Source organism: Larus michahellis, chromosome 5, assembly GCF_964199755.1.
Source record: "Larus michahellis chromosome 5, bLarMic1.1, whole genome shotgun sequence".
Lineage (NCBI taxonomy): Eukaryota > Metazoa > Chordata > Aves > Charadriiformes > Laridae > Larus > Larus michahellis.
The window spans coordinates 74,856,459-74,873,874 of NC_133900.1; the positions used below are offsets into that span (position 1 = coordinate 74,856,459).

Consider the following 17,416-nt stretch of genomic DNA (forward strand, 5'->3'; position numbering starts at 1 on the left):
CGAGCATGACAGTCACGTAAGCCAATAAAAATATTTGCAGTTGTAGGTAGTGGAGCTGGCCTGACCTGGACACTCTAGTAATGGCTGGTTCGAAGTGAACTGGTCACAACAACGGTGGTTCTCCCCACACCCACCTCCTCCTTATTTTTACTGTGTATGTGAACGGCTGGATCCCATTACCCTCCCGCCTCATAAAGATACTTGTTGATCTTACGCAAAACCCTTAAAGTTATCTTGGATAAACCAGTTTTTAAATGTGAGGCAGGTTTTCTAAGCATTACTGAAACTTCTCTGAACCCCTTCTAATTCATCAGCATCAGATGACCTGGGCTCCAGACTGGCGCCCAGTTCTAGTAACAACATCACGAGTGTTAAGATCCGGTGTACTATATCTGCCATTTTGCCCTATCTAACGCCAAAGGGTACGTAAGCCCAAGCACTGTCACATCCCTAAGTCACTGCCTCGGTGTGGCAAGTTACGTTCAGCTGTATCTTCACTCCAACAGTAAAGCTGCTTTCACAACTACTGGTCTGTGAAGCGCAACCACTACTTTTGTATGTTACCTGTAGTTTTGCTATATTGAAATGCCCATTTTTAAACGAGCTTAGATTACCAAGCAAGCAAGCAAGCTAGATTGCTGCCAAAGCCCATGTCATCGCTCCTATCTGCTCTATAAGCATATGGATCCCTGTGGGACCTCACAAAAAATGCTCTATTTGAACAAGTATTCTCTACCTACATTTATGCAAGACCTTTCAGTTAGCCAATTTCTAATTTGTGTGATAATTGCTTTTCTGACATCATACGTTTATTTCCTTACCGAGTATGCTCCGCAAAGCGAAGCATTAATCTATTATGCCCTAGAATTTCCATCGAACAAGAACAGCACAATTGCTTGACCTTCATAAAACCATGTAAAATGCCCCTGTAAACATGCCAACACATAAAACACCTGAAAATTTATTCCCTGTATTCCCGAGGCTTGTTCAATATATCATTTGCTCAGAGACTTCATCAGCTAAAATTTTCAAAGTTACTAGTAGTCAAATTCAATAATTCTGGTCTCCCCTCCCCATCTTCTCCCCAAAGCCTGATTTGTGTTTCTTCACTGCACCTCCCATCACCACTGCTTGCTACATCAGATTATTATTTCATGTCAATTCATCAAAAGAAAATTATTTTAGTCAATAGAATCAGTGGTGTGAAACTCAGCACAGGTACTCTTTGAGAATTTGCAAGCCTTGAAAGTAAATCAGCTCCTTCAAGTTAGCAGCTTCCAGAAATCTCCAAAGATTTTGTATTTTGCATCCCCTTAGCAGATCTCTTTGCAGTCTCTCCCTTTCTCTCACATACACATAGCTGGTTGCTCAAACCAAGTGTATGTGATTTCCCAGACATTCCCTTTGAGACTGAAGTACTTTACCTGCACAAGGCTCCATGCAAAGCTTAAGGGATACGTTATATGTCCTCATCGGGCTCTGCTGAGCCTCAGTGAGAAGCTTGGAAAAAGGAACTATCTATACAAATCAATTATTGGCTACCTTTCAACAGAGATGACAGTGTGATACCTGCTTTGGCAGGGGAGTTGGACTAGATCATCTCCAAAGGTCCCTTCCAACCCCTACCATTCTCTGATTCTGTGATATGTATGTAAGTTCCACATGAAGATTAGTTCCTTTCCTTGAAAAGCCAGCCTTGCCAAAGATGTACTGATTCAGCAAAGCATCCGACTTCCCGAGAGGGAGGAAACTGGTAGATATTTGTCTATCTGATATTAACAGTGAAGCAAACAGCTGCTGTTACTCTCAAAACCCTGGCTGATAAAAGAAAAAACATGACTACAGAAGATTAATGCAGCTTCTGAGAAAACCGTCTTCATGTTAATACTCATTGTACAGCTACATTCAGATCAAAGCAAAGGTTTTCTTCAATTACACTTTTAGTGTTCAAATCAAGTTTCCTAACATAAGAATGAAATGGATGCTTTTCCAGTTTTGCAGGAAGTATTTTCCACACTGAAAAAAATTCTCCCTCTAGAATTCATGGAAAATAATATATCTGAAAAGTAACCTCCTACTCTTTCATAAACTACAGGTTTGTGTATGCTATTACACAAGTAGAATGCAAGTGCTCTGCTAACTAGTTGCTCCTACGTTACTCATTTGCCTTTCCTCCAGGGCCGGGGTTTCTTACTTCAGAGGATGCCAGATGGTTTGACAAATCCTTCTAGTATTTAAATTGTCTTGTAAATATTGTGAAAAAGAGCAAGGATCAGGATTTACGAAACAAAATTATCACTGAAAACCAAACAAATCCATGATGTGCACTAACTGATCTTCATATAAAAACTATACATTACATGGAAATCTCCAAAGTACATGCTGTTGAAACAACATAAGCTTAGTAACAGCTCCTCATAGAGCTTTTCCTCGCCAAAACCAGGTCTTGGCTGTTGCAAATATAAAACTAAACATTGTGTGCTGGTCTCCCAATAAAAAGGAGAGGTTAAATTCAGTCTTTGAGTGAACTGACATAACTCCCATGGACTTCATTAGGAGTTGTGCTTTCTTATATCAAGGGCAATTTCAGTCAGGTTTATTTTAAGGTCTCCAAAAAGATACTGTTAGATTCACAGAAAATGAAGAGTAGGAAAACAGAAGCACGGAGACCTAATATTTCAAGGCAGGATATATTTCCTCCATGGAGAAAAAAAAAATGTAGACAGACTATTTTGTAAACTCAAACCATGCCATGTTGCATATATATTACACGTTTTGCATAAGAAGTCTTCTCAAGAAGGAGTTGACATGATGGCAGAAGAAATGATTGGAAATTTTTCCAACCAAACTATACCAGGAACTGTACACCCAAGCCAGGTTTAAACTGGAAAAAGTATCTTATTAGAGATGTGTTAAAGATGATTCAGAACTCAGTTTAAACGAACCTTATCAAATAGAGAAAACATGTTAGCCTGTTGAGGTTAATCTACATTAAAAATCAACCCTGGCTATTCAACATGGTTTTAAGCACGGTTCTGTTTATTCCCACTCCCAGCAAGTCATTTGGTCACTTCTGCAGTGAAAATTTGATCAAACATTTTTTAGTGCAATCCATTCTCTATGGTTTTATAAACGGTCCTGTGCTTCAGCTGGGAGAAATAGCCTACCACATCTAAATCGACTGTAGTTTCATAAAAACCAGCAAGAGTGGCAGTGTGGCCATAGAGCCTGAAATGAGGAGAGACCACATAAGTCAGTGAACTGGGATCTGGGACTATTAAATAAATTCATATCAGGGTATAGAGACAGTAAAGGAGACTGCTCATACATAAAAGAGTACACTAAAGAAGGAAATGCAACAAAGTGACTGTGGTGGCCAGACCTCATGAGAACTAGGTCAATGTGGAAACTCCTACTATGTATTCTGTGGTGTTGGTGAACCTTGGTTTCTCTGAAGTTTTACCACTTAATTCAACAATCAGTATTCAGCCCCTATAAAATGGCAAAGACATACAGTTGGAGACTTAGCCAAGCATGGGTCAGTTCAGGCTAAGCCAAGATTTCTACCACACCATCGCTCCAAAAACATTCTGGCCATATGACCTATATTTTTTCCTCTTGTTATTTTGCTCCAGGCCTTCCAATGGAGAAGGCTGCCAGTTTTCTTTTCAGCTGAAATTTCTGATAATGTTGCTAAGAGTTTAATTCGTGCTTGGTATCGCATGAAACAGATTAAGTAAAAAAACCTCCTGTTCCTTTGCACTTTAGCATGTAAACAAATTAACAGTGTAGAGGAAAAACAAAGACACCAGATTAGATCATAAAATCACATGTAGCAAAATAACCTAAATATAATTATTCTATGGAGGATGAGAAATGGAATAGAGCTAATATGAAAGACACTGCAAACAGAAGACAGCAAATCAGACTAGACTTTCTAGTGTAAGGAAGCTATAGAAATGGAACTAACTTTCTAGAAATATGCATGTGCTTAATTTAAAGTAAATGAGTGCAGTAAAGAAATTAGGACATTTCGTAAGTCACCTATGGAAAAACCTATTAAATAGGTATCGCCAAACAGAAAGACAGTATGAATAACCATCAAACAATAAAATACAACGTAAGAAATAACAAGAAATACCTTGTTCACAAGAAAATCTAAAAAAATATAAGAAAAAACACATAAAAATTGAATTATGAAAACAGAAATTTAACAGGTATATAAAGAACAGAGATAAATGAAGGAAGATTGCTGGTCCATGACGGAGGGCTTCAGATCATATACGGCTGTGAACTAGATTTTTTTTTCTTAGTATTCAGGGAAAGTGAGAGCAACGTGCTAGAAATAGACTTGTTTCCTGAAGGAACTGAAGACTTAAGACAAACTAAGGGTGACATCTGGGCTAGTAGAAGAGAAATTAGAATAAAAATAGAAATGGCTTCAGGGCCAGGCAGCCTGAGTTTCAGGATTTTGGAAGGCACAGCATAAGGGAAGGAAGGGAAAAAGAAGATAAAGAAAGATATGGAAGGCCTCCTGGCCAACAAATTGCAGTCATGAATAACTCAAAAAAGAGGAAGTGATTGTAAATAAAATCCAAACCTGTCTTCAAGAAGCAACACAAAGAAAATGAGAGTAAGAGCAAGCAATATCCCACCATGCAATATAAATTCAACTGCTTCCAACAGGCACATCACCTGTCCTCAGTGTTGGACTTCAACTATCCTCAGGGACAACCTCAGCTTTCAGAGAGGTATGGTGAGCAATTGGAATAGCAGAACCAGCCTTCTTCCAAACTCACAGATATTAAATGTCAAACCTGAAACGTTTTTGTAATTTTTAAAGTCCCACAAGATGGTTGAATTTAACCAGATTAGCTTTTTTTTTCCTTTCTTTCTGCAAAGAAATGTTTTACTGTTCCTCCAGCAGAGTTATTTTGGGACTTTGTTGCCACAAGATAATAGAGGAAAGAGAGGGTTCTATGAAAAACATAGGGGATCATAGTAAACAGCAAGACACACAGTGTACTCATATTTTTGAAGGAAAGGTGATTTAAAACAATGTATCTAAATGAATTATTTTTGTGCCTTTTTTCCCAAGAGTTTTCTGATCATTAAGGCAAATTAAAAGAGCTTGAAAGGAGATGTCTAACTTGCTTTTTGCTGGATGTACTAATCACAGATCTAAGTACTATATGCACCATAAATAACTTTGCCTTTTTACTGTGTGGTTACCAAGAAACAGATAGAAATTCAGAGACTTGAAATCCTGAACCACTTAAAATCTTGGACAAAGTGTTTAGGGACTTAGCCTTTTATAGCTTAAAGAACCTGGTTTTCTCAAAGCACAAAGCAACATGTGCTGGAAGTGAGGTTCTGGTGGTGCGTTACAAGTTCAGTATCTAAATCAGTAAGTTAGTTTTTTAAAATATTCATCTTTAAATTTTCTGTGATTAGACAATCTTTACCAAACTGCAACTTGGTATTCTCTCATGAGTCCGTCTCCATTTCCAGCTTAATTGTTCTTGGATTAGTGGCACTCGGGCTTTTGCTGGAACAAGTAGCAAAAACATTTTTTTTTGGCCAGTTTCCGTCTTCAGAACACATAACCTCAAGATGGCCTCACAAGTGAAAAAAAGACTGAAGTTTGCTTACAGACTATAATTTCTTCAGTGACATTTTTGTCTGGGCCACCCAGAGTGCATATGTGGTGCCTCAAAACATTCTAAAGGCAAGACACCTTCTAGACTTCACCACAGCTGCACTAGCTGGAGTACTCTCTGATAACCTGGAGACAGAAGAAAGAATATCTTCATTAAATCTCAATATAGCGTGAGTTATGAGGGCTGCAGGACAGGTTTATAATTCAAAATTATTTTTCACAGTCAATTTTTGACTTCTTTTTTTTATTCTAGAGAAATGCTCTAAAAACTGTTGAAATTCAGCTAAGACCAGTGCAAGATTCTGCACATGAAGAGAAGAATCATCTGTACATGTACAGAATGGGAAACAGCAGACTAAAGAAGGAGAGAAAAGAAAAAAGTCTGGAGACCGTATCATAGTGTAAGATGAATAAGCATCAGCTATGTGGTGCTATTTCAAAAAAAGAGAACAACAACAACAATTTTAGACAACATAATGAAATCCTTACAGACAGGAGTCTACAAAGTAGTAATTTTCCTGTTTAATTTGTCACTGGTAAGACTTCAGACAGGACCTTACGTCCAGGTTTGGGTGCTAGTTTTCAAGTAAGATGAAGGTAACTGGAGAGAATCAAAAGAAGGCAGTAAAAATGACAAACACAATTCTAGAGAAAAATGACCTGTAAAAAAAGGGTTGAACAGGGTTGTGTTGCATAAGACATAGAAGTCTCAGGCAGGGCATGACAATATTTTCAAGTACATAGTTTTTTGCAGAAAGGAACTTGTCTATTCTTGATCTCAGGGAGGGACAGGATGAGAAGTACCAAGCCCAAATTGTAGTAATGGAGATTCAGGTTAAGAAATTAGAAAACATTCTAGTCATAAGGACAGTGAAGCCTGAGTGCCTAGAGAGATGACGTAGTCATTGTCACCCAAAATCTTCAAGTTAGACAGACATACATCAGAAATAACACAGGTTTATGAAATGGAATTCCAGTGGACAGTTGCAGACTTTACTGTCATAGAGCAGTTAAGATGCAACTGTTATTAGGTCATTAATTGTGAAATCAAATTAAATAACCACAACACACAATATCCAATAATGGCTGGCTTGAAAACGTCAGCACAGCAGCCTTCACTGCAACGGCTGAGCATACCCAAGAACATGTTTATAATGGAGCATGTTTATAGTGGAGATGCAGGCTCATTTATTCCCCAGAAGTACTGATACCCTGTGGCGTTAAGAGTACATAATGTACATAGTTGTATATAAGTGTATATACCAAACAGCCAACCAAGGACAGTTTCTTGAGGAAAGGAAGATCAGCAGAAGAGATTTTGCTGTCTGCATCTCTGACTGGCTGTGGTTTACACTCCACAGACTGTGGCTCTTCAAGCCACAGAACCTCACCTCCTGTGTGGCACTTGCCCACCCCACACAGTTAATCAGGGTCCAGAGTCTGCTTTTAATCCCATCTCTTCCACAATTCAGACTCACTCAGCCTTGCTGAGCTGTAGTTAAGACATTCCCTTGTAAAGGTATTTAGCATAACCACTGGTTTGCTTTTAATTCAGCAACTTGAAGCCAAAGACTGTATGCATCTAAAAGAAACACACTGTATACCACACACTGTAGTCATGAATTGTCCTGTTGTGCTTATCTTCTAACCGACTAGTACTTGCAAGATAACCGCTTTAGACATTAAAAAAAAAAAAAAAAGTATTCAAGCAAGACAGGCCTCAGCCATTAGTTCAGGTTATACATTGGAAATGATATATTTGGATGTTTCTCACTTTGTATATCCTCCTGTATCCAATATAAAACATATCTTTTGTGGACTTCAGTTTGTCTTTTGATGGAATGCACGCTTACTGCTTGTCAGTCCAGTTCCCATTTGTCAGCCATACTCTCAAGTTTCTCATTACTTCAGAAAGGTATTACAATAATTAGACTTTACATTCCCCAAATTTTTCATATTTTTTTTTCTATATTTGCTATATATGTCATACTGAAGTTGGGCACTCTTGAGACTATGCTTCTAAAATTGCATTGCCTGAACTGCCTGTAAACTAATGTTTTCAGTTGTAAAAATCTGTTTTCCTTTATCAATCTAAACATACCTTCAGATAGCTCTTTTACTGTCTTGGCATGTATTATTCTGCCTTAACGGCTGTTCATGAGAAGTGTTAAAAGTCATGAAGAAATGTACGCTGCAGGTTGTCCGAATGAATACATTCAGTTGCTAGTCATAGTGATCAATTCTGTAATCCAATAACACTCTTACTATACGAAGCAGTTTGACTATTTTTACAGCTTTACAATTGTATTTTTTTTTTATATCAAGCATTTTCCAAATCTATGTTTGCAGTTTGAGTCCTCATTCTGCCAATGCCCTATATTCAAACAAATCCTGCAATGATTCTCTAAACCCATGACATTAAAAACAAACAAACAACAAACAAGAAATCCAACAGTTATTCTTATTTGCTTCCTGAAAGTAGAGACTCCCACATTTTTGTGTTTTTCTCTACAACTAGTTTCTAGGATGGTTAGAAACTTTTTTTGTTTTTAAAAGTGAAAGCTGAAATTCACGGGTATTCACATAATTCCCAGTGAATTGCGTGAATGTTTTCCTGAAGAAAAACACCAATTGTTATGAAACTCATAGAGACTATGAGAATGGGTAACATGAAAGCCCAGTTAATAAAAACCAAAATTAATCCGAGGGACTGCAACTTTTTTTTCCAAAGGATACAACAACTACAAGGAGCAACTGTGAGGTATCTCAGATGATACCTTGTATCAGAAGCAATCCAAGTGTGCTCAGAATGCCCCATTTGTTAAATTGACAGAGCTCTCTGAAGCACAGATCAGATTATTTGAAATATTATTACAAAATTATGAAAGGGGGGATTAATACCTGTTCTCAGCAGAATATCAAAAGGTATTTAGGAGAAATACAGTCCACAGAGCTTGCTAGACATCTCTGTAAAAATATATGTCAATACATTCTGAAATGGTTAGATGTCCTTCACTGCACATAACAGTCATATCCCTAGGCCACAGCTGCAGCATGAGCTTAGCTCAGAACTCAAGGCAGTACCAAAAGCTCATCAACAGGGAAACATACTGCAGAGGATTTCAGCAAGCAACAATCCTAAAACGCCAGCATGCCTATCTACCTTTGAACCAGCATTTTGTTCTTGAGTCATCGGGCTATCCCACAGAAACAATACCAAAGAGGATTACAGCATCCTACATCCCTAGTTTATGTCTATAGTCCACAAGGGTTACATGGCACTGGGTGTTAGTATTCCCTCAAACAGGGTTCCTTCGGGATATCTTATGTTTCTTCACATCTATTGTACCTGTCCTACATAAAAGCTGACGATCGACTATTGCATATGTCCTTCTGTGGCAGACCTGGCATGCAGACAGACGGGATGAACTTTCCCAGTGTCTGAAAGGCAGGCAAGAGGGGACATCTTGGGGACTAGACCTCCCTTTTCCATGAGGGTGGCCACTGTGTCCACATAAGAGTCCCACCGATTCCTTCAGGCACAGTTGCCTTCATCCCCTCCCCCCCAGCAGAACAAGTTTTAGCTCTTTGGTCTCATTAACCAAATCAGTGAATAATAACTAGTACTACTGTTATTATGAATAGGGGGACAAAACTGGTAAAACACAATAGAGGAATTCTGTTTAATTCTAGGAGTTGTACATTTGAATATTTACTACAAATAAATGTGCCAAGTGGAAAGTTTGCACCTAACATTTTTTTCTTACTGCTTGGCTCCTACTGTGTCTGCCTGAGAATGTGAGAGCTTATCCAGTGAATATATGGTACTAGATCTCTTTTGCAAGCAAGTTAAATATTGTCCCTGGCTTCCTTGCCTCACTGCACTTGTTTTGATCCTTCCTGGAAAAGACTGAATGCCTACCATCTTCAGGAGACCAAAGTTATAACCTGAGATACTACACCTCAGGCAGTCAATTAAATAGCAAACATACATCCTAAAATGCTGACTAGCTAGGTTGCCTTGGGCTAAATTCATTCAGCTAAATTTCATCTATTTCTCCCCTCCAGGACATAAAAGTATTTGGACAAACAAACACAAAAAACTTTGTCAAGAAAGGACTACTATTGAAAATATAATCTGTGTTGCATTCAGAGAAGGACAAGTATTTCAGGACCAATTCCTCCCTCTGTCTCTGTCCTCCTACCCCTTTTCCCTCATCTAAGGGGACAGATTTTTGGAGAAGCCATAATGCAGTGTTGCCAATACTTCCAAGAATTTATGTTTCTCTTACAGCCCCAAATTCCTGCAGCTTTCTGAAAATCTCAGCTTCATTTCCTAAAAGTCCCTGCGGGTTATCCAAAAAAGATTATATGTGACTAGCACAACACAACATCTCTAAAAGCTAAGTACACAGACCCCAAGGAATATGTAGTTTTAAGACATCATTATCGTTAAACCAGCTTCACCTTCTGTCACAGTACTGGAACCATAAGCTAGAATTGCCTTGAACTATGGGCCCTTGTATGCCTTTTCTGCCTGAGGCTCTAATTCTTCCCTTCAGTCTCTCCACTTCTTGGATGCTACTTTTGCAGGATATACTGGCAGCAGCAGCTGAGCAGCTCACCATTAGAACACAGCAAAACAGGTTTTGCTGTGAACCTGTTCATTCTTTGGGAGAAGCGTACTGTATGCAAGTGCATCTGTCTGAAGCACACGAAAGAAATCACGGAGTTCTTAGTACTTTATCCCAATGCTAAAGTCTTACAGCCACTTAAGAGTCTCCAGCTCCCCTTCATGCAGTGCTCACTTACGCAGTCTGCAGGGCATCACACCCACCATTCATCAGCAATAAAAAATGGAGCCTGCCCAGAAGGAAAGTACATGTGCCCAGGTTTTCTCCTCAGTCCTGTACTGTTTCCTAAACCTTTCTTTGCAGTATCCCTGGCCCACTGGCCCACAGGACTGGAAGTTATCAAGAACAATGAGAAGTTTAGAAAACTACTTACTGTTGGTGAAGAAAGGTGAGCACCCAGATTATTTTACCCCAAGTCTGGATTTTGTATTAAATTGTTTTAACCCCAAAATTCAACCCTCCCTTTCTGCATTTCAGAGCAGACTTTTCAAAGGGAGGACTGAGGCTTAAGTCAGAACTATGCGTGGGATGCCCTGGACATCTGGTTGGAAACAAAAGAGCAAGCCCACTTAAGTGGAAGTGTGAACACGTGGAAGGGGAGCAGGCTCACAATCCACACTCCCACTGAGCCCACAGGAGCCAGGCCTCTGGGACTGCGCCTGTTGCCTTACCCTGGAGGTAGGCTCCATTCTCCAGGGCAGATGAATGGTATGTGTGGCATCACCAGCACAAGGCATGCTGGGGCACCACATGGAGGGAAGCTGGCAACTGCGTGTAGCTGCTCTTGAAGAACCTGGAAATAAGGGGGAAAAATACAGACTAAAACAACAAAATGTGCAGAAATAGGCTTCTGTTCTGTTTGCATTGGGGTGCTTAGCACACACCCATTTCTTTGGCAAGTTTATTACTGCCTCACTGTATTCATAAACCTTTGACAAAGTTTGAGCTCTCCCTGCCCCCACTAACAAGTTTCAGAAAATCTAAACCCAATTAAATGCTCCAAGTTTGTTAGGATTAAAATTAGACCCAAGCACAATGCTGAAAGTGTCCTTTCAGCTGTTCCTGGGGAGGAAAGTGGCAAAGCCTGAATATAACAAACAAAAATATTAACGTTTCCTTATTCCTTCCTAATTGCCTAGTCTGATTTAGAGAAAGCAAAGTGATTCAAGAGCACTTAACGAACAGCCATCCTCTGAGCAGCATGCAGTGCAAGCTAAACCCTGATGTTGCCTCTTAAAGCCAAGACTTCCTAGAGCAGGTACCTGGCATCGGGATCCAAAAGCATATTATCAGGCATCTAAACATCCTCATTTTCTGTGTAACCTGGGGTGCTCCTGGCCCCGTGAGACTGATGTACCATCGACTGGGACAAGACCACAGGGCACCTGCCCGAGAGGGTTATATGGGGTTCACTGACTTAATGTGGATTCGGAACCCAACTTTGGGGTCCTTTCGCAGGATTATTAGGACAGGAGGAAGGGCAGAGGGAGGAAGGGCAGGGGGAGGAAGGGCAGGGGGAGGAAGGGCGGGCTGCGGCTCCGTCTGCAACCCATATCGGCCGGGACCAGCCCCGCTCCGGAGGGCCCCGCACCGGCTTAGCATCTCCGTCCCTCACTGTCCCGCTCCCGGGCTGCTCCGGGAAAACTCCTGGGGACATCGCCACTATCCGGCGACCAACTCCATCCCGGCCATGTCCCGGCGCAGCCTGCCCGGCTCCCCCACCGCCGGGGACAGGGATGCAGTCACTTCCTTTGCCCGGCGCCCCCGGGGGACCCCCACCCCAGCCGGGCCTGCCCCCGGAGGGGCTGCCGTGCCGCCCCCGCCGGCGCGCCTGCCCGCCAGCACTCACCATATTACAGATGGAGGCGATGTTTCTGACAGTCATTAGTCTAAAGGTTGCAGCGATCCCACACCGCCATCTTTATAAGGTGAAAACAGCCCCGCTCATGGTGGGAAGAGCGCAGGAGGGAGAGGGGGCGGTGGCGGCGGCTGCTTCTGCTTCTGCTTCTGCTCCTGCTCCTGCTCCGGGGCTGTGATAAAAGCAAGAGGAGGGGACAGCACAGGCACCCTCTGAGTCCGCAGAGCAGCGAGAAGGACGAACCTTCCTGCCCTCCCTCCTCCGGGCGAGTGACCGGGAGGTTTAGCGGCGCGGGGAGAGCAGTCGCATCCCCGCTCCTTCCGCCTCCGACTCTCGCACGGTGCGCAGGGCCCCGCGCTCCCGCTGGAGCGCTCAGCCGCGCCTCTGCGCCAGCCGGCACCGCGCTAATCTCTGCCTTCCTCCCCCTCCTCCTCCTCCTTCTCCTCCTCTCCTGGCGGCTGCCGCTCGCCGCTCCATCGCAGCGCCGCTCCCGCTGATCCGCTCTGACAGGGCCGGGGAAGGAAAGGTCGGAGGCGGTGACCGGCAGCCGGCGGTCCCGGGCCGGGAGAGGAGGAGGGGGCCTGCCCGGCCGGGCAGAGCGGATCAGCGGATGCCTCCGAGGGGAGCGGGGGGGTTCCAAATTGCCAGGCCTAGAACGGCCACAGGGCTGTGAAACTCGGGGTTCGGTGTGTGTGACATGGTATTGGCAGGCGGCGGGGTGAAGGACAGGAAGGCAGAGTGCAGGCAGGGTGACAGGGATGTGTGGCAGGGACGGCGGGACTGTGCTTTGGGACATGCTCTCTCCACCTAATTTGAGGTGCGCAGGAGCACAGGGGCTCGCAAAGCCCAGAACAGTAGGCTGGGATGTAATTTACTGCCCACAGCAGGTGCTTTGCATTGCCACTCATGCAGCCAATGTTTTATCTTCTCAAACGCTGTTTGGGGACCATGCCCACAGCGCACATCTTAGTGCCAAAGTGCTCACTCACAAGTTTACAACACATGGCACCGTTAATGCAATAATCTCAGTTCCTCTTCAAACACAAGTAAGCCGAGGCCCATGCCTTTCTCTAAGGCAGAGCACTATGAGTGTATTAAATTTACGCATGTGATAATAGGCACAAGGATGTTAAATAGCTGACTTGAGGCCACACAGCATCTCTTTGAGAGAAGCAAGAACAGAGTTCAACTTGGGCAATGCCTCATCTTAGAAATCCCCTTTTCCTTAGCAGATGTCGTAGTTTTCAGCAGAAGCTTAAGGCCCATATATTGTTCCTCTGTTATGCTGAGGAAATAATTCAAATGAAGAGAGTGAGCTGCTAACATTTCTATAGGCACCTCTGCTCCTGGAAGTATGGCACACTCACACTTGGCCATGCTTTTCACTTCATGATGCTAGAATATAATCATTTCAGCCTATAGAGCCTGGCCCCACGGGCTTTATTTACAGGAAACATTCTGAAGTTGGTAATTTTTTTTTTATTTCAAGAGAAGGTCTATGATTATTAATAAAAATCTGGCATCAGCGGTAGCATCTAAAGATAAATTCCTACCCTGTGGATACTGTTAGGTAAGTGGCCTCAATCCAGCTCATTGTGGACAAGTGCCCACTTTGTAAAAATGATATCAAATTTAGCATTAGTTGGCATCCTGTTGCAAGTTCAGCAAAGAAACTCGAAACGGAGTTATCACAGAGACAGAACTTTCTTTTCTCAGTAAGTTGGATTAGTTGTATGAAATCATTGCAGGTATTTGAAATACAGGATGGAGAAAGACTTTTGGACCTTACAGCGTGAAATCATCAGGGCTGCTAAACCGCTTCATAAATCCACAAATCACTATGTAAAAGAGCCATCAAATAATGTAACACTGAGCAATAAATAATCTTTGGTATAATTCTATTAAGTTCATGGTCTTACATTACGTGTGAATTTGATTCCAAGTGTTTAATTTGCTTAAACTCTGAGGACTGGATTATATGTAATATCACAGGTTTTCTTGACATAATCGAGGGAAATGGGAGTTAAGCCGAGGTGTCATTGCGGGACAGGCCATGCTCAGGCTCAGTTCGGAAGCTATCAAGGCCCGATTGGTCCCCAGTGCATTTCTAAGTAGCCTACAGAGACTGACAGTGCTGCACGATAGATGTTTTTTAATCCCAGATTCCTTTTATTCTGGAAGCCTAATTGTATACTCTTCATTGCAGCCCATTTATTTCAATTTACTGTAGAGAATTGTGCTTGCTCTCAGTGAGAAGTTATGAAGCAAATGAATGTGTTTGATGGGTGATTAAAAATTTAAATGGAACAAAATGTGGTAACCAATAAAGCCATTTACCTCACTTACACTTTAATGTCAAGGACTTTGTTCCCATAATATGAACCCCACAGAAATCATACAAAGTAGGAACAAAAAAAAGTAAGAAAAAGGTAAGTGGCTTTTTCATACTTTTGCGTTGTCACCGATTCACTGATCCTAATTACTTGACTTCAGGGTAAGGTTTCAAGTGGTTTCTGTTTGTTGAACTTTTTTTCTTTTTAACAGAAAATTAAATTGCTATTAGCTAAGCATTTATTGGTCACTCAAGGAAATGATTACTGTTGAAAATAAGCATATTTGGAAATATGCACATGAATACATACACACACATCATTCTGTGAAGAATTCAGTATCATTATCCTTAATGCTACCAAAAATACTTTCATTGAATGGTGGACCGCTTTCATGTCCTATGAGGTTTCATAATAAAAATAGGAAATAATATAGAAGTGTTTATGTGCCAGTTTAACAATAGTTTAGCACTGGCTTTTTTGCTCTTCAGTCCATATCAAACCGGGAAAGAGGAAAGAAAATTTCACACTTGAAATGGGCTGGTGAGTGTTTTAGTTTTCTTCTGGCCTTGTCATTTTCATGACTAGAAAGTTTATTTCTGTAGCTTTTTGAAGATAAAAAAGTGCTAAGAAAAGCAACAAATGTTAGTTACAAACATTATAGGAACTGTATAAATAAAGAACAGTGAACAATTGTTTCCACTCTAAAGCATTGCCCTATCTCTTCATAACAAACAACCCTGTGTTTCTTCTGAGAGTTAGACAAAGAGAAGGAAAACAAAGGACTATTTATAACCTAAGAGTGCTTATATAATTTCTGTTGAAAGGTCAAAAAATGCCTCCTGCGTATAATTTTAGATCAGTCTTGGTCTCATCTGGTTATACACTTCAACATTTTTATTTCACTACATAAAATAAGAACCTACTGTAAATATCCTCTTTGGCTAGCAGAGGCTTGGATTTTCATAACATTTTCCATCTGACTTTCTCAGAGTACTTTGCAAACTTTCACTCAGACTTGTCAAGTTATTGGGTGGCAAGTAAATATTAGCTTCTTTTACAAAGCAAGTAAACAGGCAGAAGAAATTTAGCAACTTGTCCAAAGTTACACAGGAAAGTTAGTAGCAAAGCTGGGACTAGAATATCTGCCCACTCTGTGCTACAAAGAGGATGTTGCATTTCCTCTCCAGAAAACTTGGAAAATTCCACGGGGGCTTCATCTATGTTTTTCTTGTAATAAACTCTGGTACAGAAATGGGTAACTGTCAGTCAGTTTTGCTGAACAAGTGTTTGGAATAGAATCAAATTTAGGATAGATTTCTAGACAATTAAAAGAGCATTTTAATGGAAAAGGCAGTTAAAACAATACTCAGGCTTTCTGGAAGGTGGGAGAATTTTATAAACGCTTTTCTATGTTTTGTATCTCACATTAAATTATGTTCTACAAAAAAATATCAATATGTCTTTAACAGAATGGAAAACATGTAGACACAAGCATGAGGACTAAGAATTTTCCATGAAGCTTGGCCCCCCACTGCAGAACAGATTGTGAGCTTTAGTACAGTGCCAAATGCCAACTTGCAGCCCATGGGCTGAGACTGTAGCACACGGCTCAGCAGGTCTACGGAAGCCACTCTATTTATACCTGAAATTCTAATGGTAAGAGTGAGTCGCAGTCCGTGAAAAAAACATGGCAATCCACAGAAAACATGGGGAGTCTCCTGAGGGCCCCTTAGTTTAACACCCCCCGCCTCAACACACACACTTTGGAATCACCATTCTTCTTTAAGACTGTCAGTTTCAAAGCAACACCTACCCAACTTTTTCAAATTACCTGATTATCAAATCATCATATCAAATTATCAAATTATCAAACTATCAAATTACCATATTTAAAATATGGTAAAACTTTATCTTTAGAATACTAACAAGTCATACTGTCACCTACCAAATATGAAGCACAGAAGATAAAACTTTGCATTAAATTAATCTCTGAATCTTGCCTATCTTTGCTAATGTGAACATTATACTAGTTGGCAGAGATGGAATACCATGTCCTCCTTTTTCTCAAAAATTGCTATTTTACAGAAGAAAACAAAATATTCTTAGTGTCTGACTTCAGGTTTTGGTTGTTTTTTGTTTTAGTTTTGGGTGGGTTTTTTTTTGGTTTGGTTTGGTTTGGTTTTTTTTGCCAGACAAATGCAAATACGTTGATGTCAAATACACCAAGAGCTGACTGAGTAGATAAAAGTGGCTATTAGTTCTATATTGAAAACCATTAAACAGTTTATTCTATGAAGAGGCTGTTTAGGCCTCTACAGACAATTTGATGCTTGATAATAGCCTAGAGCTGTGATTGTTTTGTAATATCTTACTCTTGGTCTTTTCCTTCTGCATAATTGTTTTTCAAAAAAATTAGATTTGAACAGTGACACTAAGAGAACTTCTGCACATTGCTTCCTCAGTTTACATAATATTAATCTTACGTGACACTATTCAACTGAAAATATTCCCACATTTCCATAAGCTAGAAGCTTGAAGAATGGCCTCTTTATCAGGTATTTTATTCAGCAAGGAAGTTCACCAGCAAACTTTACTGGTATTTTTCTTACCTATACAAAATGTACTTTCAGTCAGAAAGATACTATTTAAGTTCTAATCATACATACCGGCTAGAAAGAGATAACCAAAATTTTTAGCCATGGAAGTGATTTATCAAATAAGAAAAGACTCACTGAGCAAAAATAACAGAAAACTTAAGTTTCTAACAGAAATGTATTGCTATTTCTGCCTCTGGAAAGGAAATAACAATTCTGGCTTGCCCTCCTCTTCTTCTCCAAAGATTTTATTTTTTTTTTTTTCTATTCTACAGGCTCTAATTTTAACAAACATACGCTCTGAGAACAAAACACAAAGGATATTTTGACAGCAGACA

General features: G+C 40.7%; 1 protein-coding gene across 2 annotated transcripts in view; it reads right to left on the minus strand.

The window, feature by feature from the left end:
* The window catches only part of USP46 (ubiquitin specific peptidase 46), a 28,740-nt gene extending 16,098 nt beyond the window's left edge, over nt 1-12,642 (minus strand). Inside the window, exons 1-2 of one of the 2 annotated variants that reach the window (XM_074588055.1) lie at nt 12,143-12,552; nt 10,965-11,086 (exon numbers count right to left, since the gene is read on the minus strand). In XM_074588055.1, coding sequence (XP_074444156.1) covers nt 10,965-11,045 — 81 coding nt within the window. In that variant the 5' untranslated portion in view covers nt 11,046-11,086; nt 12,143-12,552. Of the gene's footprint in view, nt 1-10,964; nt 11,087-12,142 lie in introns of both variants that reach the window. The other variant, XM_074588054.1, reaches the window with a different exon arrangement.
* Nucleotides 12,643-17,416: the final 4,774 nt, after the last annotated feature.